General features: G+C 52.4%; 1 protein-coding gene across 1 annotated transcript; it reads left to right on the forward strand.

Moving 5' to 3' along the window:
* The first annotated feature begins 15774 nt into the window (after window positions 1-15774).
* On the forward strand, window positions 15775-21149 carry LOC125952387 (protein yellow). Its single transcript, XM_049681842.1, has 2 exons — window positions 15775-16250; window positions 19348-21149. The coding sequence occupies exons 1-2, from the start codon at window positions 16013-16015 to the stop codon at window positions 20784-20786; spliced, it is 1677 nt and encodes a 558-aa protein (XP_049537799.1). The 5' UTR covers window positions 15775-16012; the 3' UTR covers window positions 20787-21149.
* The last annotated feature ends 6739 nt before the right edge of the window (window positions 21150-27888 follow it).

Consider the following 27888-nt stretch of genomic DNA (forward strand, 5'->3'; position numbering starts at 1 on the left):
TTCTGCACGCATTGCGGCCACTGCTGCCGACACAGTCCCCAAAAACTGATGGGGGCCCCACAACATTCACTTTCGAGTTCACTTGTCACTCGACAACTTCCCCTCCAGCCAGCTCCTCCTCCTCCATTCTGCCGCAAATGCTGCTGACGCGCACATAATGATGACTACAACGACGATGGAACCGTTTTGCGATCGCTTGTCAACCACCGCAAACTATTAATCGTGAACCCGTTGGGGGGAGGCCGGACGAGGGGGACCAAAAAACATCCCCCTAGCCTCCCTTCTCCTCCCTCCTCGTGACGCGTCTCATGGGCGCGTCGGTTTTGTTGGAATGCTTGTTATTGGCTTTTAATGAGCTGATTGACTAAGCGTCTAGCAGACAGACTGGAGAATGGGAGTTGTAAGGGGGATGTTAAGGGGTACCCGAGGTTTTTGTTTTTTTTTTCTTCTGTTGGAAGGGATTATAATGAACTCGGACGTGGTGTGCATCTTGTGTGTGTTTGTACGTGAAAAAAAACGGCGTTTCGTGTGATTTAGCTTCCGGTTTCTGGACCACCTCTCTGCGAACGTAACGAGCAGCATCCTGTCTGCGCCAAGCAGACAGACGGACCGACAGACGAGCACAAAATGGCGAGCTCCGCCCTCATCCTTCTCGCCATCGTGATGATGATGATCATCATCAACATCAACATCTTGATGTAGAAAATTGATTGAAAATTGAACTCGATAGAGAAGGACCTCCGAGGCCTTGGCGGTGATCGAACGCGCGCGTGTTAAACCGGCTCACACACACACACACACACACACACACACACACACACACACACACACACACGCGCGCGCGCTCGCCAGCTCGCCAGCAAGGGCCAGCAAAATATTTAGATCGAGGCCGGTGACCGACCAGAAGCAGACATGGTGGAAGGGGAGGTAGGGAGGCTGCTATGCTTCGGACCTATGCTAACCGATTTCGGATTCAACCCGCGAATGCGCGTCCTGTGCATGCGCTTGTGCACACGGCACTGACCCTGGCGCTTACGGTAAACGGTGAGAGGGATTCCCGTGTAGGTAGGCCCCAGGGGAAAAGGGAAGGAGAGGGAGGGGGAGGAATATGGGGCTAATCCGTACCGGGCGGTTCAGGTTTTTTTTTCTGTTGTTTTTTTTCCCCCCGTATTATTTTTTTTTTGGCAGGCGTCCCTGGACCTTGAGCCAGTCCGTTCGCCTCCGGGGCGCGTCGCGTCGCGTTGTGTCGCGTTGCGTAAACCCGGGGCGATAAGCTAAAGCTCGTTGTGCCAGGTCATGTCAACCAACGAACTCGTCGTGGTGAGGTGTGTTTTTGGTTTTTTTTTTGCTTGTTGAGGTTGAGGTGATTTTTCGATTGTTTTTCTGGTTTTGGCTGCCGCCGATGACGATGACGACGACGACGACGCCATTAATCGCGCGCTAAGATCGAGCTCGATGATTAGCGCCGCCGTATGTCGCCGACCAGGCCAATCGGTCTGCGCGTGCGTGCGTGTGTGCGTGTGTGTACTATTATCGGCGCTAAGAGCTGTGCGGAGTGTAGCAGCAGCAGCAGCAGCAGCAGGAAATAGAGCTGAGCGAGAAAAGTGAAGGAATGTGAAGTGTGTGTTGGGGGGCCGCGTAAGCCGATTGCCCAATACTTGCTGCTAGGTGTAGGCGTCTGTATGGCTATGTGTGTGTGTGTCTGCGCGTGTGTGTGCATTTTATGGAGCCAACGTGGTAGGTGACAGGATGCAGCGAAGCTTATCGGTCTGGTCTGATGTCACCGCCAGCGTCACCGGAGAGCATTAGAGGCCTCGTGCGTGGAGCTCGTGCTGCAGCTCCCAGACAGGGTGCCGGGGGAGGGGGTTGCAGGAGGGTCCGTGCCTGTGGCTTCCATTACGGCACGGTCGTGCGCAGAAAATAGAGAGAGAGAGAGAGAGAGAGAGAGAGAGAACGAGGGCGAGCGAGCCAAAAAAAAAAACGGACCCGGACACCAAAATCGACTCCCACGACAAACCCTCTTCATCCCCGTTCTTGCAACCCCCCCTGACACAAACAATAAAACAAACCGTACCGCCAAAGGCCCCGGGTCGATGTCGATCAGCAACTCGCACTGCTCGATCGGTACGATCGATGTGATGTTTAGTGTCCTGACTGCCTTGAGCCAGGGAGACCGGAACGGGGGAAACGTCCTGTGAGTGAGTGTGAGGTTGGTGAGGTCATCAACGCCACCGCCACCGTCGTCACCACCGCATCGTACGCACGCTCGCTAATCATAAGTAGATTGCTTGCTCTCGAAACCGTGCGTGCCTGTACCTGTGTGTGTGTGTGTGTGTGTGTGTGTGTGTGTGTGTGTGTGTATGGCTGAGTGCTGGTTGTTAAACGACGCTGGTCCTACCAGATGACCTCGGATTGACGGCACGAACTGCGGACTGTCCCTCATTAACCGGACCAATATATTCCGTCCAGCATTCCAGCAGCGACGACGACGACGACGACGACGACGAGTGCGAGTTGCGAAATGGTGGCCAAAAGCCCCGTCATTAACTTCATTAAATTCAACAAGAGAAAGAGAGAGTGTGTGAGACAGAGAAAGAGAGAGAGAGAGAGATAAAGAGAGAAAGAAAGAGAGAGAGAGAGGGAGTAAAGTAGTGCATCGAACATACATACAGCCCACCATCATACATTACAGTCACAGGGTCTGTCCTCCACTAGTATATTAGATTCTTAAGCTTAAGGTGACATATGGAGGTAGACAGCGAGGGTGCGAGGGTGCGATGGTGGTGGTGGTGGTGGTCTGGAACTGAATCTGTCATTTTCGTGCCCGCCCCTCACGGACACAGGTGTCGTGATGCTGCTGCTGGATTTCACAAAAGGGAGGGGCGAGGGGGGAGGGGCGAAGGGCACCCCATTCGTCATCAACCCCCCCCCCCCCCCTTCATTTGCAACCCCCTCCCCCCCCATCCACCGGTTCGAAAGAAGGCCTGCGAGGCGCAGACATTTCTAGCACACATTTCAGTTGAGTGAAGTGAAGCAGCAGCGAGAATGACAGAGAGAGAGAGAGAGAGAGAGAGAGAGAGAGAGAGAGAGAGAGAGAGAGAGAGAGAGAGGGAGAGAAAGAGAGAGAGAGAGCGTAAAAAAAAGGGTCATAATCCTCAAGGGTCCGGTCCGGCCCCAAAGGGTTGGTGCGCCATCTGGTGATGGTGGTGGTGGTGGTGGTGGAGGCTAGGGCTAGTCCGGCCGGCCGGCTCACGGTCGCTACACACCATTAGCCAGCCATTCGACTAGAGCCGGATGCTGTGCACAGTGTTGCTCTGTCAGGAGTCATCACCGGCCATCGCGCACCGTTTTATCGAATCGGACGGATGACGACTGCTGACGATGACGGCCGACTGCCTACTGGCTACTGCTGGTGGCTGGTGCGATTAATGGCGAATGATAATATTTCCATTTTCCAATAAGCGACAGCAGCAGCAGCAGCAGTGTACCTGTCAGCGATCAGAGGGCGCAGCTACGATAGATCGTTGTGCTACATACCAAACCCCACGGTATCAGTGCACGGCTATGGCGCCAGCGACCGACGAGTACACGCCATGTATAGCGCCAATAAGACACACACACACCCCTGTCCCGGGCCATCATCGCCATTGGGCACAAGGGTTGTGAATGAATTTGCGCTACTGAAACACTGAAAGGAAGTCTCTTAAGGGGGGGGCTTTGCTTATTTTGGGTTAAAAAAAAGGTTTATTTTTGACGATTTTTAGTGCAGAAACCATTCAACTTACTGTTTTCAAGTGAATGTCATATTAAACTACAACTTTTCGTCAATATTTGGTTCTGTTTTGGGGAAGATTTGATCAAAACTACATGCATGGCATCCAATCTAGAAAGGCAAGTTTGCAAAAAAAGTACTTTTGGCGGTGCCCATCGTAGCCACGTACTGGGTAATCAGAAATATTCAAATGAATATTCTTCTGTTAGATTATGAGTTTATCCATGTAGCCCCGTTGAGGTTTTGGTAAATTTCCCATTTTTCGATTTTTGGCAGAGTTTTGAAGTTGAAAAAGTGACGCTTTTTTTTTCGATGTTACCTCAAACAACGAGCTTTACATAATTTAAAAGAATTATTTTAAAAAAAGTATCAACAATTTTTATAAAAACTCGACGGGGCTACCTAGCAAATAATGCAAAGATAATGTGTTTAAAATTTCAAATCGATCGGTCCAGTAGTTTTTATGCTACGATGGGCACCGGCTTTGAAAACGTAGGTTTTGGGAATCGCGATTCAAAGATGCGAAATGCTTTGAACCTTGCATGAAGCTCTGTTTTTCAAAAATCCATATCTTTGTCAGTTTTGCTTCGATTGATCCCAAAATTGTATACAATACTCTTGAAAGGATAAGCAATCATAAAAAAATGTAAAAAGTAAATGCGAAGAATTAAATTAAAATACCGAAGCCCCCCCTATTAAGGTATAATAGTATCCTAAATGCTAAAAACAAACTATCCATATCTTCATCGGCATATCTCTTTATCTTTAGATTTGGTTTATGGATTTGTTATGTACATGTTTTATCTTGTACGAGGAGAAATGTTAATCAATAAAATGTCATTCTTGGTGTTTTGCAAAATTGGGCATAATTTTTATTGTAGTGGTCTCGTTACAATTGTAAAAAAAATAATTTAGAACCGGGGCTCCGTTCTCATAAGGGGCCCCAGGACCTCCGAAAAAAAAAGCTAGACGGCCCTACACTAGACGCTCTCCTTGCGCGCTGAGCGCAGCGCCCTCTAGTGGGTAACGCGGTGCGCGGTACAGCCACTTGGTAAGCAGCGAGTGGAACGGGGGGCTCGTGAAATTAATTTTATCGTTCCAGGTCGGGTCGAGCGCGCGGGCGCGCACACACCGACTGCTGACTGGCGGTCTCAATAGATGCGGTAATAGAGCTGCACGCGGACCATTTTTTTATTTTTGCTTTTTGCTTTTTACGACTCGGCTCGGAGCAACTCGGCTCGGAAGTGTACATGCGCTTGCGCTATTCGCGATCGGTGCGCGTGTTTAATATTCGCGCGAGTCGGTCTGGGAAGAGGGGGGGGGGGGGGGGGGCGCATCCACACGACATTACGATTACGATCTGGCACTAGCGTTCGATGTCTCACGATATCGCTGTCTCGCTCCATCCGATCCGAGCAAACATGATCCCGGACTCCGGTGGTCAGCAAACAGCAAGGTATCGTTGATACGATCAGATACGTTATCAGCATGCACGGGGAGGGGCGAGTGAATCGAAATCGAAGCCCGCGAGCTGCTTCCTACTAGCAACCCCTCCTCTCCGCGCGAAAGGAGAAAGCCCGAAGGCGGAAGCCGCCCGTACCGTTGGTTTCCGTTAGATGTGAAATATGGTCAACGGACGTCGACGACGACGACGACACCATAAACACTGACACCGACAGCCCCCTGCGCGCATGTAACATTGTCAACGCACCCAGCTCCGCACGCTCGTTGCTTGCAGCATCGCGCAAGTCTTTCGTACCGCATCCACTTTTACGGTCCCGCGTCAGGCGAGCGATCAGCGAAAGGCGAACGGTGGCGACGTGTAGTGTATCCCCTGTCCCCTGTCACATCCCCTGTTCATCCCCTGCTCCAAAAAAGGGGATGAAAAACTCTCCCTCGAGCCAAAAAAAAAACAAAAAATCTTTCGAAAACAAAAAAGAAAAAACCACGCAACCGAGAACCAAAATCGATCAGCATCGGGGACAGCATCGATCGGTGGTCGGTGGTCAGTTTCTCCCAGATCTCAGAGGTTCAGGCTTGCTCTGGTTGGAAATTAGGCCAACCTCAGGCAGGTTGCTGGCCATGGCCCGAAAATAAACGAAAATATACCCCTTCGGCGGCGGCGGGGGGTGTACGTCTGGATGGACGTCGATTCGATTAACGGCGCTGCTGCTGCTGCTGCTGCTGCTGCGAGAATCCCGTATTCATGCCCCATACTTTCCCATTACACGATGCCCCAGAGGGGGAGGGGGTGGGGGGGTTGCAAGCAATCAACTTTTTATGAGCGAACGAACGCCGACAAAACCGTAGCACACCGACACGGCACAGGCCGCTTGTCAAACTTGGCGCAAATAAATGATCAATAATGTATGCAATTACTTCACCCCGATTCCGACAGACCGGTGTACCGACCCCCCCGGTTGCTGCTGCTGATGCAGAGGTTGCTGTTGCTGTTGTTGTTGTTGTTGTTGTTGTTGTTGATGGTGCTGTTGATCGTGGTGGTGGTCTCATGAGAACGGCAATACCAATCGGCAATCGGCACGACAAACATAATCTCTCATCCACGCACATAATCGCACACACACACACACACGCGCGCTGAGTGGAGCAGGAGTAGAGCTGAGCCCTTTCCACTCGATACGCCAACCGCCCCCTCCGTCCGTTTCGTCCTGAGTTCTTGAGCGAACTGCTTTACGGGCTGTGGGGCCATAATATTTGCAGAGCGGAGGCACTGGCTGAAGTCTCTTGTTTGCTACCCCCTACCCCCGGGGCACTTCTCTGCCTTCTTCTTCTGCTCCTCCTCCTTCTGCTTCTGCGCCGGTGAAAGTTGCCGTTCCGTACGCGTTCCGTTCCGAGGACCCACACTGCAGAGGAGGACAATCGCGACACACACACACACACACGCGCGCACATGCGCTTCGCATGTTTTATTGTGGTCCGTGCGGGTAACGAGGTGCATCGCGGCCACCCTTTAGCAGCACCCTCCCCCCAGCAGCATATGCATCGCCATTAAGCATTGAGAGCGCGCCCGCGCCCGATGCTTCCGTCAAGCAGCATCAAAAAGGGGGTTGAAAAGGGGGATGGGGTGAGGGGTTGGCCGGTGCCCGCACGTTTGCGCAACCGGTGCTTAGCCCGGGCTGGCAAAACCCCGAGGAAGCTTTCTCGGTCGGTCGGTCCCTTCTTCATTGAGCATTGAGCCTGTCAAAGGGAGGGTTGCACACACCCCCACACACACACATACATACAGAGGGCGGCCTCTGAAGCCCTGCACGGCACGGCCCGCTGAAGTGATTTGTTCATGTCCATGTGGCGCTTTCGAGCTAGCCCCTGCACATTGCTCTGCTCTGTAGCTTGGAGCTGTAGAAGGGCTGGCAAGGGGAGGGGGAAGGGGGAGGGAGGGCTGTTGGACGAGGAGCGAATGGTGAGCCCCATGAGGTGTGCACGAGCAGCGGTGGCGGTACGGGGAATCAGCAATCGCAACGCAAAAGCGTGGCCTGCGTTCGACTACAAAAGACTTCAATGAGCGGACAGGCGACGAACGGTGGGCCTTGATTTTGGTTTTTCGGTTTTTTTCGCTTCGATTCCGCCCGCACCGCCCGCCCACCTGATCGAATCCCGCTGATACCCGGACGCATCTCCGCGCACACCCCCCCCCCATTTCCTCGCCACGGTGAGCTGAAGCAATCCTTTTGGTTCACTTTTTGGGCCCCCAAAACCAAAAAAAAAACGAAAAAAGAAAAAAGAGGCTAGCCCTTCACTTTGGGGCCCCCACGACCGGACGCCAGCTTCCCATAAATCACCCTTTGTGCCGCGGGCGTGTCCACACACACACACACACACACACAGAGCCGGCGCGCACGCGGCTCGCGGGAGGCGAAAGACAGTGGATCGGGATTGTCTTGTCGCTAGAACCCACCCCGAGGGGGAGGGGGTGCGACATGATTGATGGACGTGGTGCACCGCCACCCACCCACCCACCCATCCAGAGAAGCCGGTGTCAGGTGGTGCCCGATAATGATGCTGCACCCCCTTCCCCTCCCCCGCGGCGGCGGCGTTAGATGGTGCGGCACGATTTTTCGGTGACGGCGGCGGACAATTTGCATCCACGAGTTCGTGAGGGTTGTGGTGCGACCCCGACCCACCAAGGTCCCCACCGCCCACGGCCACACGCAAAATCGGCCACAAATCGATTAACCCTCCGACCGCAACCGCACCCTTCCAACAGGAGGGGGTGAGTAAGGGGTGCTTAGACACCCTCTATTCCCATCTTCGAACCAGAACGGTGGCGGGGTGTGTGTGTGTGTGTGTGCCCTTCTTCTTGTCAGTCGCCGCTGCCGAAAAAAAAAAATGATCTCCGGTCACAATGAAAACCAATTTCGTGGAGTTTCGCAACAGCCGCCGGCACCGCCGCCCGTGCCCGGGGTGACCTCTGGACGTCTGTTCTGGACACACACACCGACACACACAGAACACTGTGGCTTACGCACCGGACTGGAGGAAAAAAAAGCAAAAAAAGTGAAAAAAAACAAGGAAAACGTTCGCATACTCGGTCTTTCTCGGTGGTGGTGGTGGTGGTGGGAACGCACCTTTCGCGCCCGCAGAGTCACAAGTGCTCTGTGCTTCCCCCCCCCCCCCAAAAGGGGTGCGTGGTGAGGGTGTAGGGCGTAGCAGCAAAACAAGATTAATGAGGAGCGCTCGAAGCTTCTCATCGTCACCGTCGCTCGAGTTTCTGTAGCGCAAGACAGACACAGCTGCAGCTGCCATTGCCAGTTGCTAACCATGACCACGGCCACGGCAAATGGTGGAGCAGCAGCTGGTGCTGGTGGCTGCGCGCGAATGTCAACCAAAAATTGGGGCCCCCAAAACACTCGTTAGATTCTAGCCTCCGGGCGTCGTCTAGCCTGAAGGCCGATCGCACCTCCTAATCCACTGGTACGTGTACGTCGGTGTGTGTGTGCGTGTGTGTGTGTGAGCGTGTTGCCCAAGGTCTCGCCTCCGCGCTATGGCCGTGCGCTATGCGTTTAGTGTGACCCTTTATTTTCACTAATTCGATGAGCCACCCCTCGGTTGCGTCGGGAAGTTCCTCGTCTTGCGTCGAGCACCAAGGATTTCCTTCTTTTTTTCTTTTTTTTCTTCTTCTTCTAAACGCCTTAAATAGCGCGGATCGAACACACCGGCTACCTAGACCTAGAACAACGCGGAACACTTTGCGCTCGAACCGAAACCACCGTACAGGCCGCGTGTACAAGGCTCTCGTGCCTCTGTGTGTGCGTGTGTGTGTGTGTGTGTGTGGTTGAGCCCGCGGAACCGGAACGGAGGACGGACCTCCCCCCTCTCGGGGTGGTGGTGGATCCATTTCAATTTTTCATCATTTTTTCATCATGTACCAAGGGAAGGGTGGATGGCAGGGGGTGGGGGTAATTTTTTATAATTTTATTACCTGGGGCAGACCTGGGGGGGGGGGGGGGGGCGAATCGGTGTCGGCCTCCTCACCGATTGTTGTTGTTGTTGTTGCGCCTTGCGCGATGTTGATGTTGAGGCAACACATCATCAGACCGCGCGAGATTGACAGCGTACATGAGTGTGTGTGTGTGCGTGTGTGTGTGTGTGGGGCAAGGAAGAACCTTAGAACCCAAGGAAGGTAAAATGGCCAAAAATGAAATCGGGAAATCGAAAACTCGAGATGGCTCGCGAGTTGATTACAGTATTCGAAACCGGATGCTCTGCTCCTCTTCATAAGCGCGAGAGAGAGAGAGAGCGAGAGAGAGCAAGAGAGAGAAAGAGAGGAAGAGGGGGAGGGGGAGCGAAATTATGCGCAGAACGCGCGATGCAAAGGTGCGAAGTCATTCCAGCTCGCGAGCTCGCGGTTGCTCGCGTAATGATCGGCGCGGCAATCGGAATCTGAACCTCCCCCTCCGCAGCCCGCAGCCCGCTGGGCCACCCTCTTCCACTCGAGTGATCTACCCCTCCGCACCCTGCCTGCCTGCCTGCCAGCTCAAATGGAACCGTTTTCGGAGCGCGAGCGCGCGCGCAAATGGCGCTAATTGTTGAAATCGCTGGCCCACCAATCTGCCAATTAGACGCCGCCACCACCACCACCACCACCACCACCACCACCACTGCTATTACCACACGAATTTGATGCCAAACGTCGGCTCGTCGGCCGCTGTCATCACCGGGGCCGGGCCGGTGCGGCCTCGCGGTGCCGATCAACCGTATAGGGCGTGCTGGCAGAACCGGAGGAAAGGGTGCAGAGGAGTGATGGTGGAGGCGGAGGCGCGACGAGTGGATGGAGTGGACGGACGGACCGTTTTTGCTTGATTTGCGATCTATTATTCTTGTCTTAGCGCGGGGGCTAGAGGGGTCCGGGGTGCCCGAAATTAGACGCTTTTAGGCACCGCGGTTTCGGGCTCTCGTTCACCTCCGTCTCTCTGTCTCGCACACCCCTTTCTTCGGAACGCTATCTTGCGTTCCTTCTTCTCGTTCGACCTGTTTTTCGTGTCATTTTTTGTTGTGTTTGGTTCTTTTTTATCATCTGCCTTCAAGTGTTTTTTGCTGCTGTTCTTTGTGACGGTTTTTCACTTCATCTTCGCTCGCTCCAGATACATCAGTTCGCTTGCCATCTCTTTCTTTCTTCTCTCTTTCTCTCTCTCTCTCTCTCTATCTTTTCTCTTTCTTTCTCTCTCTTTTTTATCTGTTTCTCTTTTTCTTTGTCTTTCTTTCACTTCTTTTACTTTCTTTCTTTTTCTGTAACTACAGTATCGGACAAAACAACTGCAACTAACCGTCTTGTGCAATCCGCTGCTGAATATGGTATGTCCCCCCCTCCCTGAGAAGCAACAAGTACACGAGAACTGTCCGTAGCTCGTATAAATTCTACCAAAAATCAGCAGAATGCAGCAACATGTTTTCAATTTGCAATATTTTGTGCCACAAAACCGATATTTTTTTCCGATAACCGACAGCCTCATATTTTCTTTAGAGGCATACGATAATCGGATTAAATCAATCATTTTTTTTTGTTTATTTTTATTCTAACTACTTGCAATCCATTTTGCGTTTGGTCAATTATTTGTTGCTAAACTACGCAATACCTTGCGCGATCATCCTTTGCGAGTTTACTCCATCTAGTTCTAGTCTGGTATATTTCAGAAACTTATTATTATATTTTATTCACTAGTTGACCCCGCAAATCCTAGCATTTCGACTGCGCAATCCTGTACTTGATCTTCTGATTATTTTCGTTTGGGAATTTTTGTGCTAACCACAATAATGGCCAAACATAAAGCTCTTGACAAAACTCCGTAAGTAAGACAAGCTCGCGCATCAACGAATCTTTCTTTTCTTTACGCAGTCAGAAAGCCAGTGCAAAAAAAAGAGTTTCAATTTGCCATAAAAGGACAGAACATTCTCAACACTGACTTTCGAAAGTACGCATCTTTCATTTATATATATATATAGATATAGATTTGTAATTTAAATGTGATTTTCAGATTCCATTCCGGTATCAAAGTATTTTTTTCATTTCATTCCGGTATCGAATTCGATTTTTAATCATCGTTAAAGTCGAACATGCCTTGCCCGGTGCGAGTCTTGCGGCCTCTGATTCGTCTTAGCAAAGCCAAAGGACGTAGAACGCGGAGAAAAAACCATCTTCTAACGTCTCTTATAACTTCTAACCTTTTCCTACAAATGCTTACAACCAAAACCTCTAAAAAAAACCCAAACCAACTTCTAAAAAAACACAAACAAGTAAAAGAAGCACGATAAAGATTTGCTGTTTGATCTCAGCACTGGACTGGTCAACTCAGCCAACTACGTGGCATCTCGTGGCGTCAACCCGAATCCGTGCATCTCATTCCGGGCACTCTGGATCTTCGGTTGGATTCTAGCAAGCCTCTGCATGCTTTTTGGTGCAACAAAAAAACACACACCGGTACACTGGTGGCGCATCCTCTTCGGTTCTTTCGTTCTCTTCTTGCGCCCTGGGGATTTTGCGCAGCGGCTCGTCGTCATTTATTTTATTTTGTTTTCTGTTTCGTGTTTTCGCTTTTTCGTGTGATGTTTGGGTTTTTTGGCTGCTCCGGTTGCTGCTCCAGTTGCTGCTCCGGTTGCTCTCCTTTCCCCCGAAATATCGTTACCTCATCCTATCGTCATTCCCTGCTCCAACATGCGCTTCTTCGGTTTTTATTACTGTTTTAGCTGTTGGGTTTTTTGGTGTGTGTGTGTGTGTGTGTGTGGCGGTTTTTCCCAATTTCCACCAGGTCTTTCTCTCTTTCTTTCTCTCTCTCTTTGGTTCTCTTCTGTTAAAACTGCTTGGGGTTTTCCGTTTTGCTCTTTAGTAGCTCTCTTACCCTCTCCAAATGGGGGGTTTACGAACTAGATTTCTAATGTTTCTCGAGCGTTCGAAGCGCCGAACGCGCCGCTAAAACGGCGTAAAACACTGGGCAGCCCTTGGCAGCCTGGTGCTGGAGGTCCGGACCGACCGTGAGGGCCGCGATGTGTGAGCCGTTCGGTCGTAAAAGCCACCCAAAAACACCACTGGGGTCCAAAGGCCATGAGAACCGTTCCTAAAGCTGGCTGGCTGGCGTCAACGCCAATAAATCCCAAATTATCCAAAAAACGCAAGATCCAAATCCGATATGCGCTGCGCGTTGTCCTCCCTCCCTCCCTTCCTCCCCTTTAGAATCGCGACTCGACGCGAAGCGAGGCAACCCCCTTGTAAAGCCAAACGGCACGACGCAGAACAGAGCAGCAGCAGCAGCAGCTCTCCGCATTAAATGAAGAAGGTCGCCTGATCGGAGTCACCGATCCGTAGTCTCTACCGCTGGGGGGGGAGGTCCAGAATCCACTACGTAATCGGACTTCGCACGGAGCACACACACACACGATCCGTGATCCTCACAAAACGTGATCGCGATGGCGATGTCGCGATGGTTGTAAAGTATGTGTTGCCCGGCCACCACACGGCCGCACGATTACACAAAGATGGCCGCAACACACACACACACATACACACACATACACACACACACACGCCTCACGAGATATTAATCATCTCGCGCAAAGGCTTATCTCGCGGGCTGCGGTTGTCGTGGCATCACGATCGATCCAGCAGGATCTAGCGTGGCCATGGTACGCACACACACACACGCACGGATCTCGGACACGCACGTGACCTCGTAGCTCCGCTACGCAGACGCCAGGGGGGGGTGGTCCGTACGGTCTCTGTGGAGTGTCCACCACTCTGCCGCATGCCGCTCGCTACTACTAGTGCGATATATGGAGCGTCTGGGGGGCTGCAGCTCGTGCACTTACTTGGTTCGTCTGGGTCGCCAGATTCGGGCAGTCGGCATCCGGACCCGCCAGACCAGAAACCGCCCAAGAGAACCGCTGTCCACTGTCGGACTGTGTTTTTAATTGGTCCATCGCGTCGACGTGTTATGTGTTCCGCTGCGTGGCGGAAGCGCCATCATCAAGCCATCCCACTACAAGTCACAACCCCCTCCCTCGGCTCCTTTGCAACCCCACGCACCACCTTCAATGACCTCGGACCGTAGGACCGCATCTTGTTTATGAGCCGCTAAATGAGCGTCAACTGGAACCAGTGTGGGGAAGGTGGGTGGTAGGGGAGGGTGGTGCGATTGCTCCCTCTCCCCCCCGAGGGATGAATGGAGGGCTCAGCAAGGGCGAGTGAAGGGAGAGAAAAACAAAAAACGGGGGTTTATTAGCCAGTTAGCCGCAACAGTTAACGGCTGTTGGCAGTCCAAAAGGGTTTTCCTCCCGTCCTTTCATCCCCAACCAACCAACAACCCCCCAAATCCTTCGTGATCGCATCCCCTGTGCTTCCGATCGACCGCGGCATCGACATCGGTATGTAGACGGTCGGTGGACCAAGGACCTCGGCAGCTAATCACTCGATTCTCTCTCTCACACACACACACACCACGACGGTCTGCACCGTAGGAGGTCCTTTGCAGGTGTCGAATGTTTTGGAGTGGAGGTAGAACGAAGAAGGTCGGCCGTCGGCCACCCTACCTGCCCGTCTGTGTCTGGCACGCTGTCAGTCCGTCTGCCCGTCTGTCTACCCGTCTGTCTGTCTGTCTATCTGTCTGCGCGTGGTAATCGGTGCTTCATCAACCGAACTCGCCTAGCCTCTGCGAGGCCTCTGCGAGGCCTCTGCGGCCTCTAGTACATTGCACTGCAACCCCTTGGAAGGGCGACCACCAGACCAGACCAGACCGCCGGCGCCGTTGTCTCTGTTCGCCTCGAAAGCCGAAAGCCGAAACCTCGGACCAGGCCAGGTGGTTAATCGAGTGGAAAATCGGAACGGAGTGGTGCGCAATCTAAGCCTTGGCCAGTTGGCCGACTAAGCCGACGGCCTGGCACACCAGCCTGGCACACCAGCCTGGCACACCGGACCGGACTAGTTCCGGGCGTACGGTCAAGGGGTTCGCAAGCGCTCACTCAGAACACACTGGAAATTCCCAGACACACACCAGACCCCTGCTTGAAGGAGAAAGCTTGGCAGGATGCTCTTCTTTAGATGCGCCGCTCTGCAGCCAGAGAGGAATTTCCCAACGTTTCGGGGATGTCCGCGCGGCCGCGCTGACGCACTCGTCGCTGTTCATCAGAGCAAAGCAACGCAAATAGCAATATTTAGAAGCGATACACTGCAAGCTGTGCTTCAACCGTTTGAAATGTTTGAAAGAATGTCCAACCGGATTCGAAAAACGTTGCAATTGATGGCGTTAGTGTGTTAAAGTGTTGAATGCAGCAGCTGCTATTAATTTGTATATCCTAAACAGTTTGGGGGGACGTAACCAAATGGTTTGATGATTATTTCAGTTCTTCTGGCCACTATTATTACCAACGTACGCTGCTACGACTAGAAACTGTTTCTAAGGGCCACGTCACATTTTCTGTCACCTATACTATAGTCTGGACCTATACTATAGACAAGGCACTGCGATGTGATGTCCAATCTCTTTTGAAGGTACATCGAAACGAATTGAACCGATACGGTGCCATCAGGTACTAGCCTTGCATCTTGGCGTTGGTTCTGCGTACCACAATTTGCTGTCTGCTGTCTTCAGACCATCGGCCTTCATTGGAAGACAATCAGATCAGGTCATCAGGTGTCATAATTTGGTGGCATCAGTCTGTGTTCGGGCAACGTTTACCTGTGGACTACCTGTCTGTTTGGCTCTGCCTTGGTCGAGAACTCCGGTCCGGACAAAGGGCGATGGCCCTTGGCCCATTAGCCACTGCGCACTGCGCAGGCGCACTGCAGGTAGTGAGGGGTAGAAGATCATGTGAAGGCATTACTTGCCATTCCATTAGCATCTCATCCCGTTTTTATTTTTTTCTTGTGTGTGTGTGTGTGTGTGTGTGTGCCATACCATCGAAAGATCTGGGCTCTCTGCTCTGGTCAGCCCCCAAGCCAACCCCAAAATGTGCACCTGTTTCGGTAGCCCACCCCTCCCTCTGGTACCTCCCCCCGGGGGCTGGAGATCACAGCACAGTTCCTCCTTCGCCTTCGCGCACGAGGCTTTTGCGGTGCGGACGGAGTGCCGACGACAGTTTTGGCGACCAGGGGCCCACCACAACCTCCTCTTCCCCTCTTGCCTCTACACAATCCATCTCACTCACTCACCCTCTCTCTCTCTCTCTCGCTCGCTCACGGCACTGATTGAGACTCGCTCGCTGGTAAGCTACGGCTGGTGGCGATCACTGCGCGTGAACGAGCGCAACCCACCACCCGGCTGGCAGCGAGCCAGCGAGAGTGAGTGAGTGAGAGAGAGAGCGAGAGAGAGCGAGAGAGACCCGAAAGACCGAGAGCCACCACGCCGTGCCGAGAGGTAGGTGGACGAAGCAACAGCAGAAGCAGAAGCAGAAGTCGAGGCGGAAGAAAGGGATGAGGGAAGGGGGAGGGCGGGAGGGGGTTTGGTTGATATAACCCCGGTGCGAGCGCTTGGTCAACCATCAGTCGTCGTCGGTGCGCCACAGCAGCAGCAAGAGCCAGCAGCAAGCAGGCCAGCCACCAGCTCTCCTCACAACAACAGAATCCTGCGCCAAGCAGAGAATCCTGCGCCAACCGCCAGCGCAGATTGTGTACCCAGTGTGTGTGTGTGTGCGCCCCCGTGTGCCCGAGAGATACTTTCGTGGTGTTCCTGTTTGAGTGTGTGTGTGTGTGGTGACTCCACGAACCCGGGAAAAATCCCAAAAAAAAAAACAAGGATGAACCGTTACGGTGCGGTGGCGCTACTGGTGGCGCTGCTCGGCTGCTCGGGCGCCAGCGGTACGCAGAAGCTGCAGGAGCGGTACAGCTGGCAGCAGCTCGACTTCGTCTTCCCCAATCAACGACTCAAGCAACAGGCGCTGGCGAGCGGTGACTACGTACCGACCAACGGGCTCCCGGTCGGTATCGAGCGCTGGCAGAACAAGCTGTTCGTCTCGGTGCCACGATGGAAGGACGGTAAGTGGTGCAGAAAACCGCGCAACCGCTTTGGGCTCGGGAATCATCCGGGGGGGAGTAGTTCTTGGAAGAACTCCAACTCCAAAACAGAAAAAACAACAAACGTGTTTCGAAGCGTTGGCGGCAGGGGAAGCATCTTCAGCACCAGCACCACGGCCAGCAGCACTGTGTTCTAGTCGCGCGTAACAAACCTGTTTTCGTGTGTGGGGACGGAAATTCCGGTCCGGGTCCGCGGGGATTGGACACTTTGCAAACGACCGACATCATCGTCATCCTCACTTGTGGATGATACGTTCAAAGACAGTCAGAAGAAGCAAGCAGAGTTCCCCACTGCTCTGCTCTGCTGAGATTCTGCCACCAGAAAACCAGACCGGATTCATCGGGAGTTCTCTTCCTCGCTCTCTCTTTCTCTTTTCTTTTTTTGGTTTTGTTTTTGTTTTTTTTGCAACAAAATGTGTTGTGCATTTCGCGAAGAAAACAACACCCTGAAAAGGGGAAGTAGGGTGGGAGGGGTGTCATCACCTCCCTCATGTAGCGCACCTCCTCCACAGAGGTCAGTGTGCGCGCCCCAAAATGGAAATCGAATCGAACCGTGGACCGTGTCAGCGCAATCCGATTCCGCAACCGCTAACGCCAACGATAATTCAAGCTGAGGAGTTTAGGGCCGGGGGTGCAATTGGCAGGGGTGTCGTTGTTATTTTTTTGCCCTCATTCACCTCCGACTTGAGCAGACTCGACACAGCAGCAATAGATGCTCTGCTGATGCGGCACGCCACTAACGCGAACGCCGATGGGTTATCGGTTTGGGGGGGGTTGGGGGTGTAGTTTTTTTTTTGGGGGTGCTTACCATGGTTACGCCCCACGTGGCCACGACAAAAAAGAAAAATCCACCCCGCGAGGTTAGGAGATGATTACGCCAAACGCTCTCGGCGCGCGCGCACACTAACGATGGCTTCATTTGTACGTCACAGTTGGGGGTGGGGGGGTGGGGGTTGCGGTGTTCAGGGTGCCGCGTCGGGCGTGATGATTATGATTTCGAGTTTTCGGAGCTTTTCCTTTGGCCTCCCCCCCTCTCCGCGTAAAGGAAAGTGCGTCTGGTCATCGTCCGGAGGGGGAGGGATGAGATCTACGTAATCCACCCCCGGCACCCTTTTAGCTAAGCTTAATCAACCCCCTCCACACCTGACCCTTGCCACGGGTCAGTAGGTTCACAGTCACTTTTGTACAAAAATTTCCTCGGTCTTGCGATCCAAAAAAAAACCCTTTTTCCCCTCATCCCCCTCATCCCCCTCATCCCCCATCCCACAAACGCTTTGCTATTTCATCACACGTGCGTGCGATCGCGTGGCATCTTCCGGTTTTCTACGTTGACACACCGGACCTGCCGATGCCAGCGAAACTGGAACATCGTCCGGACCCCGCTCGTAGCCACCGCGCACATCGTCATCCCTTTCACCATCACCACCAGCAGCAGTAACACTCCATCGACCGAACCGCGCGAACGCGAAAACGAAAACTCCAGCAAAAGCAAAAATCCCCTCTCCAAAAAAACGGGCGGCCCGGCATAAACAACCAACACCAGCCAGCACCATAAAAACCCTCAACCGAAAGCGCTAGAGCCAAGGGTTTTCCGTTTTTCACCCGCTGACGCTGACGCTGCATTCTGCGCGGTGGCTGGCACACACACACACACACACGCGCGCAGATACATCAATGGCCGATTTGTTTGATTCGATTTGCTCACTCAACGGTATCGCGTAATTGAAAGGCCCTCCCTCCCTCCCTCTCCTTCTCCGCCGGTTTTTTTTTCTCTTTTTTGAGGTTATGTTCGATGTATTCGCCGAAACGCGGCTCAGGCGGGTAATGGGCAACCCGCTGGCTCGCTGTCTTGCTAAGTGGTAATCGAAACCGTAAAGGAACAGATCGATCTCGCGATCCCGGTAGACACCCTCGATGCGATCTCTCTTCAAGGTCACAGAAGCAGCGCAACCAGGCAGGACCCCGGGAGGGGCGGGGGGGAGGGGAACTTCACTTTCGTCGCGTTCCGTTGATTGCGTAAACCGATCATTAACATGCGCGGCGGCCCTTTTTTTTTTGTTTCGGTCGCAACAATCGGCCCTTCATCACGATCACGACAAGATCATGACGTGACGTGACATGACGCAATCCTTCGGCGGCGCCTTGACGGCGATCCTGATCCTGATCAGGATACACGGGTGGTGAGAGCCCCTTCCTCCACTTTCGCTTCTCGACGACGTGCTCGACGTGACGCGCGCGTGAACGTTCTCGTAATCGTTGGCCTTCGGACTGGTCGCACCCCCTCCCCCGATGGGGGGTTGGGGGCGTCATCATCCTTTCGCACACGCGACGCGCAGACGCAGCCGGATGATCAACTAGGACAACGAGCGAGTTACGCGAACGCTTTCCGCTCGACTCGACTGAGGGGTTATTGCGGTGGAGGGAGGGCATTAAGCAACCCCCCTCAACGGCACTTGCTCTCTCTCTCTCTCTCTCTCTTTCCCTCAGTTTCTCTCTGCGCGCAAAGCGACTGCAACAAGGCGCGTTCTAAGGCGCGGAAGTCAGCGCGGCGCTTGCGGTCGCTCCGTCTGCGAATGTACGGAATGTGCGTGTGCGTGTATGTGTGTGTGTGTGTGTGTGTGTGTGTGTGTGTGTGTGGTGGCCCAATCGAAGGCCTGCGCTGCGCTGCGCCAACGTGGCAGAGGATTACGCAACCCAAAGTTGTTCCGCAAAATAAAAAACCAACGAACGAACGAACGTGTTGCGATTGCGAGGTCCGAAGAGAAGGTCCAAAGAGGTCTCGGCATCGGGGTCGTTCGCGATCCATGCCCCGGGCCTACCTCAAAACACACACACCCCAGGGGTCACTGTCGTCGCTCGCTCGATCGCTCGATCGCTCGCTCGCTCGCTCCTCGTACAAAACCGGTATTGTGTGTGGTGGTGGTGTGGTGTTGGTCCGCCGACGCGCCGACAAGTTCAAGGCCGCTGGGTCGTCGAAGAGAGTCCCACTGGACGACGACACCGGCGATTAATCGACCGAAAATGACCTCTCTCTTTCTTTTTTCTCTCCGATTTCCAGGCATCCCATCGACGCTCAACTACATCGACATGAACCAGACACCGTCCGGTTCGCCGGCCCTCATCCCCTACCCGGACTGGTCCTCGAATGTGGCCGGCGATTGCGCCAACGGGCTGTCGACGGTGTACCGGCTGAAGGCGGACAAGTGCGGACGGCTGTGGGCCCTCGATACCGGTACCGTCGGCATTGGCAACACGACCCAGCAGCTCTGCCCGTACGCCCTTAACATCTGGGACCTGAAGACGAACCGGCGGCTCCGGCGGTACGAGCTGCGTCCGGAGGATACGAATCCGAACACGTTCATCGCGAACATTGCGATCGATATGGGACGCAGCTGCGAGGATACGTTCGCGTACATGTCGGACGAGCTCGGGTACGGGCTGATCGTGTACTCGTTCGAGCAGAACCGCTCGTGGCGCTTCGCCCACAGCTTCTTCTTCCCCGATCCGCTGCGGGGTGATTTTAATGTCGCCGGTCTTAACTTCCAGTGGGGTGAGGAGGGCATCTTCGGGATGTCGCTGACGCCACTGCAACCGGACGGTTACCGGACGCTTTACTTTTCGCCACTGGCCAGCCACCGGGAGTTTACCGTGTCGACGCGGGTGCTGCGTGATGAGGAGAAGGTGGAGGAGAGCTTCCATGAGTTCCAGTATCTGAAGGAGCGCGGACCGAACGCGCATACGACGTCGCGCGTCATGAGCGAAAGCGGGCTGCAGCTGTTCAATTTGATCGACCAGAATGCGGTCGGTTGCTGGCACTCGTCGCTACCGTACAGCCCGGAGTACCATGGGCTGGTGGATCGGGATGATGTGGAGCTCGTGTTTCCGGCCGACGTTAAGATCGACGATGAGGAGCAGGTGTGGGTTATCTCGGATCGGATGCCCGTGTTTCTGATTGCCGAGCTCGACTACAGTGACGTTAACTTCCGGATCTTCTCGGCACCGCTCAGTACGCTCGTTGCCGGTACGGTGTGTGATGTGCAGCCGGCGGGTGCCGGGTTCACTGGTCCGATCCAGCCCAAGTTCGGTGTCGAAGGGCTGTCGACGTACGCCGGTGAACCGACGCTGCTACCGACGACTTCGTCCACCGGGTACGGTGGTACGTTTACGCCCTCGCTTCCGTACACACCGACGGCGGCACCGACGACCGTGCATAAGTATACACCATCCGTCCCCGGGACGTCCGTCGGCTACGAAACACCGACCTCGCACATGTACTCGACGCAGTCCTATCCGACCACGGCCAAGGCGTACGCCTACAACAAGTACCACGGTGTGGAGTTCCACGCGCACGGTGGTCACGACCAGGGCGGTCACGACCATTACCATCACCATCAGCACGGTGAGCAGCACGGTGAGGGTGGTGGGTACGGTGGTGGGCACCGTTACTGGCCGGGAGCGCACAAGAAGCACGACGCCTGGAAGCAGTTCTTCTACTAGACGGGCGCTAAAGCCAGTCACCAGCACCATACACTACCACCAACACCACCACCAACAACACCAACACCGGTAGTGATCACCTGTTGAAGATTTCGTACTATTGATTTCACACACAACGAACACGACACAATCGCGGCCCCCGAATAACGGCTCTACTACACGCACGATTTGGTGTTTGTCGACGCCATTTTGGTCCCATTTTCCTAAGCCCTAGGAAGGAGTGCGAAACAGAGAGAGAGAGAGGGAGCGCGAGAGAGAGAGAAAGAGAAAGAGAGAGAGAAGGAGAAGGAGAAGGAAGTATCTATAATTATTGTAACTAGTATTACCACAGGAGACACGAACAAAAAATGGATTAAAAAAGGATACCCACAAAATATGCATATGTGTGTGTGTGTGTGTTTGTTTGTTTGTTGTTGATGTACTAAACGTTGAAGCGAAATCAAAAGAAGCTCAAAAAGCTCTTGCTCCAGAGAAAGATTCCCCGGAAAGAGAAAGAGAGAGAGATGTGTCTTACAGGTGTATGTGCTAGTGTATACTATTCGCAATTTCCTCCCCCTCCCCCCTGGGGACGGAAACTCCACGGAATCTCGAAATAAAATCTCATTTTCCCGGGGGAGTAGGAGACCAAAAGTCTTCGTCGTCATCGTCGTTGTTATTATTCAAAAATGCCCGTACCGTGCCGTTAAAAAACCGGAGGCAACGGACACGGACACGAAAAGCGTTCCCCCCCCCCCCCCCCTCCTGTTTGGTAAGGGGTAACGGGGTTTAAGGGGGATAAATTAATGTCATGCCCGGTCAGCCAGCCAACGACCTGCCATGTACCCGTTTTGTTCTCTCTCTCTCTCGTGAGAGTAAGACATCGAGTGCGCTGTCGTGGTGGTGGTGGTGGTGGTGGTGGTGCCGGTGACAGGTACACCATGGGACACTTTGGGTTTCTTGTGTGGCCACTGGTTGCTGGGTTGGTTGGTTGCTGGGTTGGTTAGCTGGTAATTAATGGCCGTGCGGCATCGTTGTGTCCACAAATCGTACGTCCGACTGACCGGGCGGCTGGCTGGCTGGCTGGCTGGCTGGCTGGCTGGCTGGCTGGCTGGCGACGATGGCAACCTGCAGAGGTCCCGCAACTACACCTCCTCCTCCTCGGGGGGTCGCTTTCTCATGTTTCTCTCTCTCATCGCTAATTAATGAGTTTTAATGAAGCAGTCGATCGGTACGGTCGGTGGTGGTAAAGGTGCGACATCTGGTGCCCTCTGGCGCTATAGCGCGTGTTGCGGTGGTTGGCGGTGACTGGCATGGCACATTGATCACCGGAAACACCCCATCCCCCTCCCCCCATCCCCCGGAAATCCACGCATCTTGCCTGTTAAATGCTGGAAGCCATTACACGGGGTTGTAACACAATTTGTCAATCAGATGAATGATAGTGATTAGTGGCCGGGTGTCTAGCGGAACCGGGTGACACCTTACTCCTCCTCCCCTCCACTCTTTCCCTTCGAGACGGTCGCATTTATTGATACCGATGCCGATTAATCTGCCTATTAGCACCCTCCTCAGGGGGCGCGACGGTTTGTAGAGACACACATCGACGTCAGCGACATCGACGCCCGGGAGCTATTAAAGGGAATTGCGCAACATTTGTAAGCCGCGTGTCCAGCGTCCAGGGATCATCGAGCGATTGTCGAGTGCGCATCTGACGGAACGACGGCAGCAGTCACCTCAGCTACTCCGCGTCTGTGCGTTCTGTTTGCATGTTGTATATTTTAACGCCAAAAGCTGCTGCACGAGTGTTCGATGTAGACTGCTGCTCGCATGCAGCACCGCGCAAGGGGGTAGTGGAAAGGCAGGCAGTGCAGTTTTCACTTTTCAATGTAGATTGAATAACGCGCCGCCGCCGTCGTCGCAACATCGGGTCTAAGGGCAGACCATTGCATACCGCACAGAGCATACCATGCAGAGGTGCGAATTACATGGCGGCAAGCAAACGCGCCCCCCGGCGGGGGATGACGGGATGTTGACATCGAACAGCGCGGTTTGGGAGCTGTGCGGGACCTAAGGATCCTAAGTAGTTCGCTTTGGTTTATCGGCCGATGAGGAGATAATGCGGTCTGCGGTCTTAATGGACGACGGCAGTGGCATTAAGCTTGAATAGAGAGAGAGAGAGAGAGAGAGAGAGAGAGAGAGAGAGAGAGAGAGAGTGAGAGTGAGAGAGAGAGAGAGAGAGAGAGAGAGCGGTGCACCTGAACTACAAGCTTCACCTGAAACTAATGAAGTGCCTCAGCGCCTGCGACTTGTTGCCTGTTGTTGTTGTTCGCATTCTACTCACCACCACCTAATTGCGGTATTGATGATGATGATGATGATGATCTTGGTCTTACACAACTGAAGATCGTCGGTTGTTGGTTTTTTTTTATTGCTTTTACTTTAAGGACGAGATCTCACCTCTTATGACAATATTTATATACAGTATGCAAAAAAAAAAGTTTATCCACCCCTGCATGAATTTAACGTTTTGGCTGTTTTCTCCAAACAACTAAGTCCGAAAATACAAAATTCGTATAGCAATAGAAAGGTAAGACAAAAAAGTTTATCCACCCGATACCAAAAAAAAAGGTTTTCTCTTTAAAATAGTCAAATAATTTTTTTTACTCTTCGTTTCCCTATCGATGGTTCTATCGTCTAAAATAATGGAGTTATGCGCCTAAGAAGTACCTAACAAACTAATAGTTGTTCATTTCCTAGAGATGTTCATAGAGCCATCTTTAAATGATCTCAGTTGTCTAGTAACTTGGTGCATAACTCCATTATTTTAGGCGATAGAACCATCGATAGGGTCCTTAAAGATGCGCATGAGATTAAGGCACTAAACTGCATCCTTGAAATGGAGAGAAAAAAATTGTTGTTTAATTATTTTGAAGAGAAAACCATACGATACTATACGTATTTTTTTGCGTATTTTTTCGTACCTTACTCGACTATTTTTGTAATATCTTTTTTTGTAGTGGGTTATTTTTCAAAAAGTAAAAAGCAAAATGAAGAAGAATAAAAAACTAATCTATATGATATGCTATTTTTAAGTTTTTGACAAAGCTGTTGGGAGAAAATAGCCAAAATGTAAACTGGATAGTCTTTTTTTTCATACTGTATATATTAGCAAATTACAACCTTTGGTCCCCTCCCAGCACATTTCCCTATATTCACAGAATTACATCTGCTTTGACACGTCACAGTTTACCAGTAAACCGGACAGTTCGCGCAACATTTACACTAAGACTATGGGCCTATTCACAAAAGGACGCGTTACGATTGATCTACATTTACATATATACATATCAGCACTCAAAAGCGCTCCGTTATGGCCTTATCGCTTATCGTCTCGCTCTCTTGTCAGGGCTCGGGAAAGGTGACGTCATCGTTAAGCTGAGGATTGGACTATAACAACACCGCACAAGAGATGATGCATGATCCACTGACATGATCGACCGGTATTCGATTTCGACTGGTTTCAGGATCCAGCGGACAAACCTTGCTCTAACCTGTGTATATGTGTGTGCGTGTGCGTTTGTAGCGTTTGTAACGAGTTCGAAATAAAAAGCCACCCTTGGAATCGGCACCGTATGTTAGAGCGGGTTGAGTTGCCACCCAAAACTCGTCCTGCACCTCCCGGTAGGTTGGAAGTGGAAGTGAAGTGCAGGCAGGCAGGCCTTACGTATGGCAGGGGGGTATCATCCATTGACAGGCGAGTTCCATTTGTGGGCAGGCAAGGCAGGAAGCTGCATCGTCGACTGATGATGTCCAGACTGATGTTAGGGCTGCTGCAACCTGCTGCCGATGCTCCTGCTCCTAATGCTGTTATTAACCTGTCTTTTTCGTCGAAGCATCTCTTCGTCGCTTCATCGAGTCGCACAACAATGGCCCGCTTGGCTTGGCTTGGCTTGGCTTGATTTACGGTACCATTTTCCTACCGCAGCAAGCCACCATCCAGTCAGTCGCAGGTTTTGCGCGCGCAGTCGCTCCGAACCTGTTTACTTATCTAATCTTTACTGCTGATCTCCGCAGCGGTCGTTCGGGTTTCCAACAGCGGAAGCGGAACGGAGCGTGAGATAAGAAGGAAGGCAGCAAAAAAAAGCAACTCCATTCCGCTGACTAATAAACTAATTAAGTGAACCGTTTTAAAGAAAGACAATAAAAAAAAAACAGCTTTAGCGAATTTAGCGGGCAAAACGATAAAAGCGAACGAATCGCAAAACCGAACAGCAGTAGGAGCAGTAGGAGCAGAAGAAGAGAAAAAAAACAAAACAACAACACTAGCACACGTGCAACGCATAGAGACAAATCAAAACAAATAAGCTGGACCCAAGGGGAGGCCGAAGGAGCGGTGAGAAAGGTCGGTGAGGATTAGCTCGCAACGGGAACCGGCTAAATAACTGCCCAGAAAGGAAGAGCGAGAGAGAGAGAGAGATGTTTATTGCTCCCCAATCGGTGGCACCGACCCTCGGAGGTGCTCGAAGCTCGTTTCGTTTCTCGTATGTTGCTATTGCTGCTGCTGCTGCAATCGCTGCAAATGCAGCCAAAACCGCCAAACACACCACCGCCGCGGCTTTGGCCTTCACGCCCCCGGACTTCGGACCTGACATCACGAGGGGGTTGAGTTATGGGTTTATGCGACTGCGACGCCTTCGTCGTCGTCATTCGTAATTCGCACGCATGATACCCTTTTGGGTAAATGGGGGGTGACCACAGCGAGCGCACTTGCAGCTCACCTCACGGGGACCGGAAACCAAGGGGAACACGGGGACCGGAATGTGCCGCCTTTTCACCGCGATTAACATCTCGCATCGGCGCAGGCGCTGTCTCGCCATGACACCGTTCGACAGAGCGCCTGCGCATACAAACACGGAAACACATGCGAATGCGTCGTGGCTAGGTAGTACGGGGAGGGGAGGAAGAGGTGGATACCGAACCGAGCAGCCGATCATCAATTATGTCGTCGTCCCGGGGGTGGAGAGGGTGGATAGAAGGCGCAAGCTCTCGATTTCGATTTCAGACCTCAGCTTCAGATCTCTTCGATTTAGGCTCCGGACGGCAGCCGCCATTACCCCGTGGCTACGGCTACGGCACTCGCACTCGCAACGTCGCAATTGACAAGGGGAGGGGGTGAAGGGGGTGAAAGGGGGGGGGGGGGGAAACGAGAGTTTAATTAGCCAATAATTACTTCAGCTGTCGAGCCAGATATCGACACCCACCGCTGTGTGTGTGTGTATGTAGATGATAAAAAAAAACTATACCAGGTGCGAAAGCCGAGCAACACACCATCACCCCTTCTACACGAGCACGACACGAACCAATGAACTTCTTCGGCGGCGCTGGTCGCGAATTGTCAAAGTCAAAGGTGCACCATAATAAAATCGAAATGATGTTGTTCGAGAGCGTTCAGCGATTGCTACTAAAATGCCATCAGGCGAGTAACACCCTAAGCCCACCGCTCGCTGGCGCTGCGCTGCTCTTTCTCATGTTGCTGACCTATGGTAACCGGCAGGCGCTGTCGGACATTTCGTCTGTTTTTTTTTGTTTTGCGAGCGCGTGTTTGCGCGCACGTGTGTGTGTGTGTGTGTGTGAATGAACATTTGCACCATAATAGCAAATCATCGACATCTCCTTGAACGGGTCCGGGGTCCTCAATGTCAGCGAGCGAGTGGCTCACCAAAAAAACAAAGGAAAAAGATAATACACACAAAAAAAAAACAATGCGTCACGTCATCTGCATATAATTCAAAAAATGCTAATGAGCTTTAGGAGCTGCTCAAGCATGCTCAAGATTGGCAAGGGGAGGGAGGGAGGGAGGGAGGGATGTCGTTCCCGGTGTCACAGCAAACACGCGGCTGCCAGCGGGAGCAATCAATTATCCACACAAATCTTACCCCGGCCATTGTGTGTGTGTGTGATCGAAAAAACTACTCAAGTATGACGACGAGACAACATGATTGGCGATTCTGTGGTGTTGCGCTTTTTTGCCGCTTTTTTTTGTTTATGCGCGATGACATTCGTCTAAACTACAATATTTAAAGTGTTTTAGGGGCTGGCGAGAAGCCAATAAGGGGCGGCTCGTGGTGTTAAATAAGTGCGGCGCTGGATCCTGATCCTGAAAAAGCAACAAAGTTGGAGCAACAAAGTTTCTCGAACGTAATCGGCATTTGAGGATCTGGTTTTTTTTGGGCGGGAGTGGCAAACATGATATTGCTTAACCGAAAGCTTGATCGATTGATTGATCGAAAAAAAAAATCAAAATCACCAAAAACAAAAACTGGCCTTTGGCAGGTGAGCAAAAACTTGTACACCCATGCATGCATGCATGCATGCGGGGCTGGACGGGTCACCTAGTTCAGGGGGATCAAAGCAAAAAAACGACGTAAAAGAAAGGCCGTGATTGCGTCATCGTTTCGGTTTATTACGCCCTAGTTTATTATAATAAATTGACCTGGGTCAATCGAAGGCAGGCACCGGTTACTTACTAGTAATTTGTGTACGATTAATCACAGTGCCGGCGAGTGGTATGTGTCGCCTGGCGATGCCTTATAGCTGCCAGTTATCAGTTCTTCCAAAGAAGGAACGAAAAAAAAAATAAAAAAATAAAAATTTCATCCCCTGTGTGAGTGACGTCACGTGACGTGCTGCGTCATTCAATCCCGCCAATCGTCGACATACTACTAGCCGGTAGTAAATCCGGTAATTGCACCAGGAATGTCTGACCTCGTTACTTACTTCTTGGTGCCAGTTGCTCTTGGGACTGGACACACCTACGCGCGAGCACCGCACCGCATATTACGCTACGCAACTGCACCACCACCACCAACACAGCTAACCACAGCACAGACCCTTTAACGGCCCACTTCTTGCACACACACGCACCACCCACTCCTGCCTTCCCTTCCCTTGCACCCCCTAAAAACGAAAAAGAAAAAGAAGGAAAGGATTAACGCTGATCTAGATCGGACCGAGCCGCAAAACCGCGCGCGCGACGAAAGCGGACACCGAAAGTGTCACACACACACACAGACACATGGAGACCACAGACTGTGCCAATGCGCGGCGTGGCGGCTGGGCAATT

Source organism: Anopheles darlingi, chromosome X, assembly GCF_943734745.1.
Source record: "Anopheles darlingi chromosome X, idAnoDarlMG_H_01, whole genome shotgun sequence".
NCBI classification, from domain to species: Eukaryota; Metazoa; Arthropoda; class Insecta; order Diptera; family Culicidae; genus Anopheles; species Anopheles darlingi.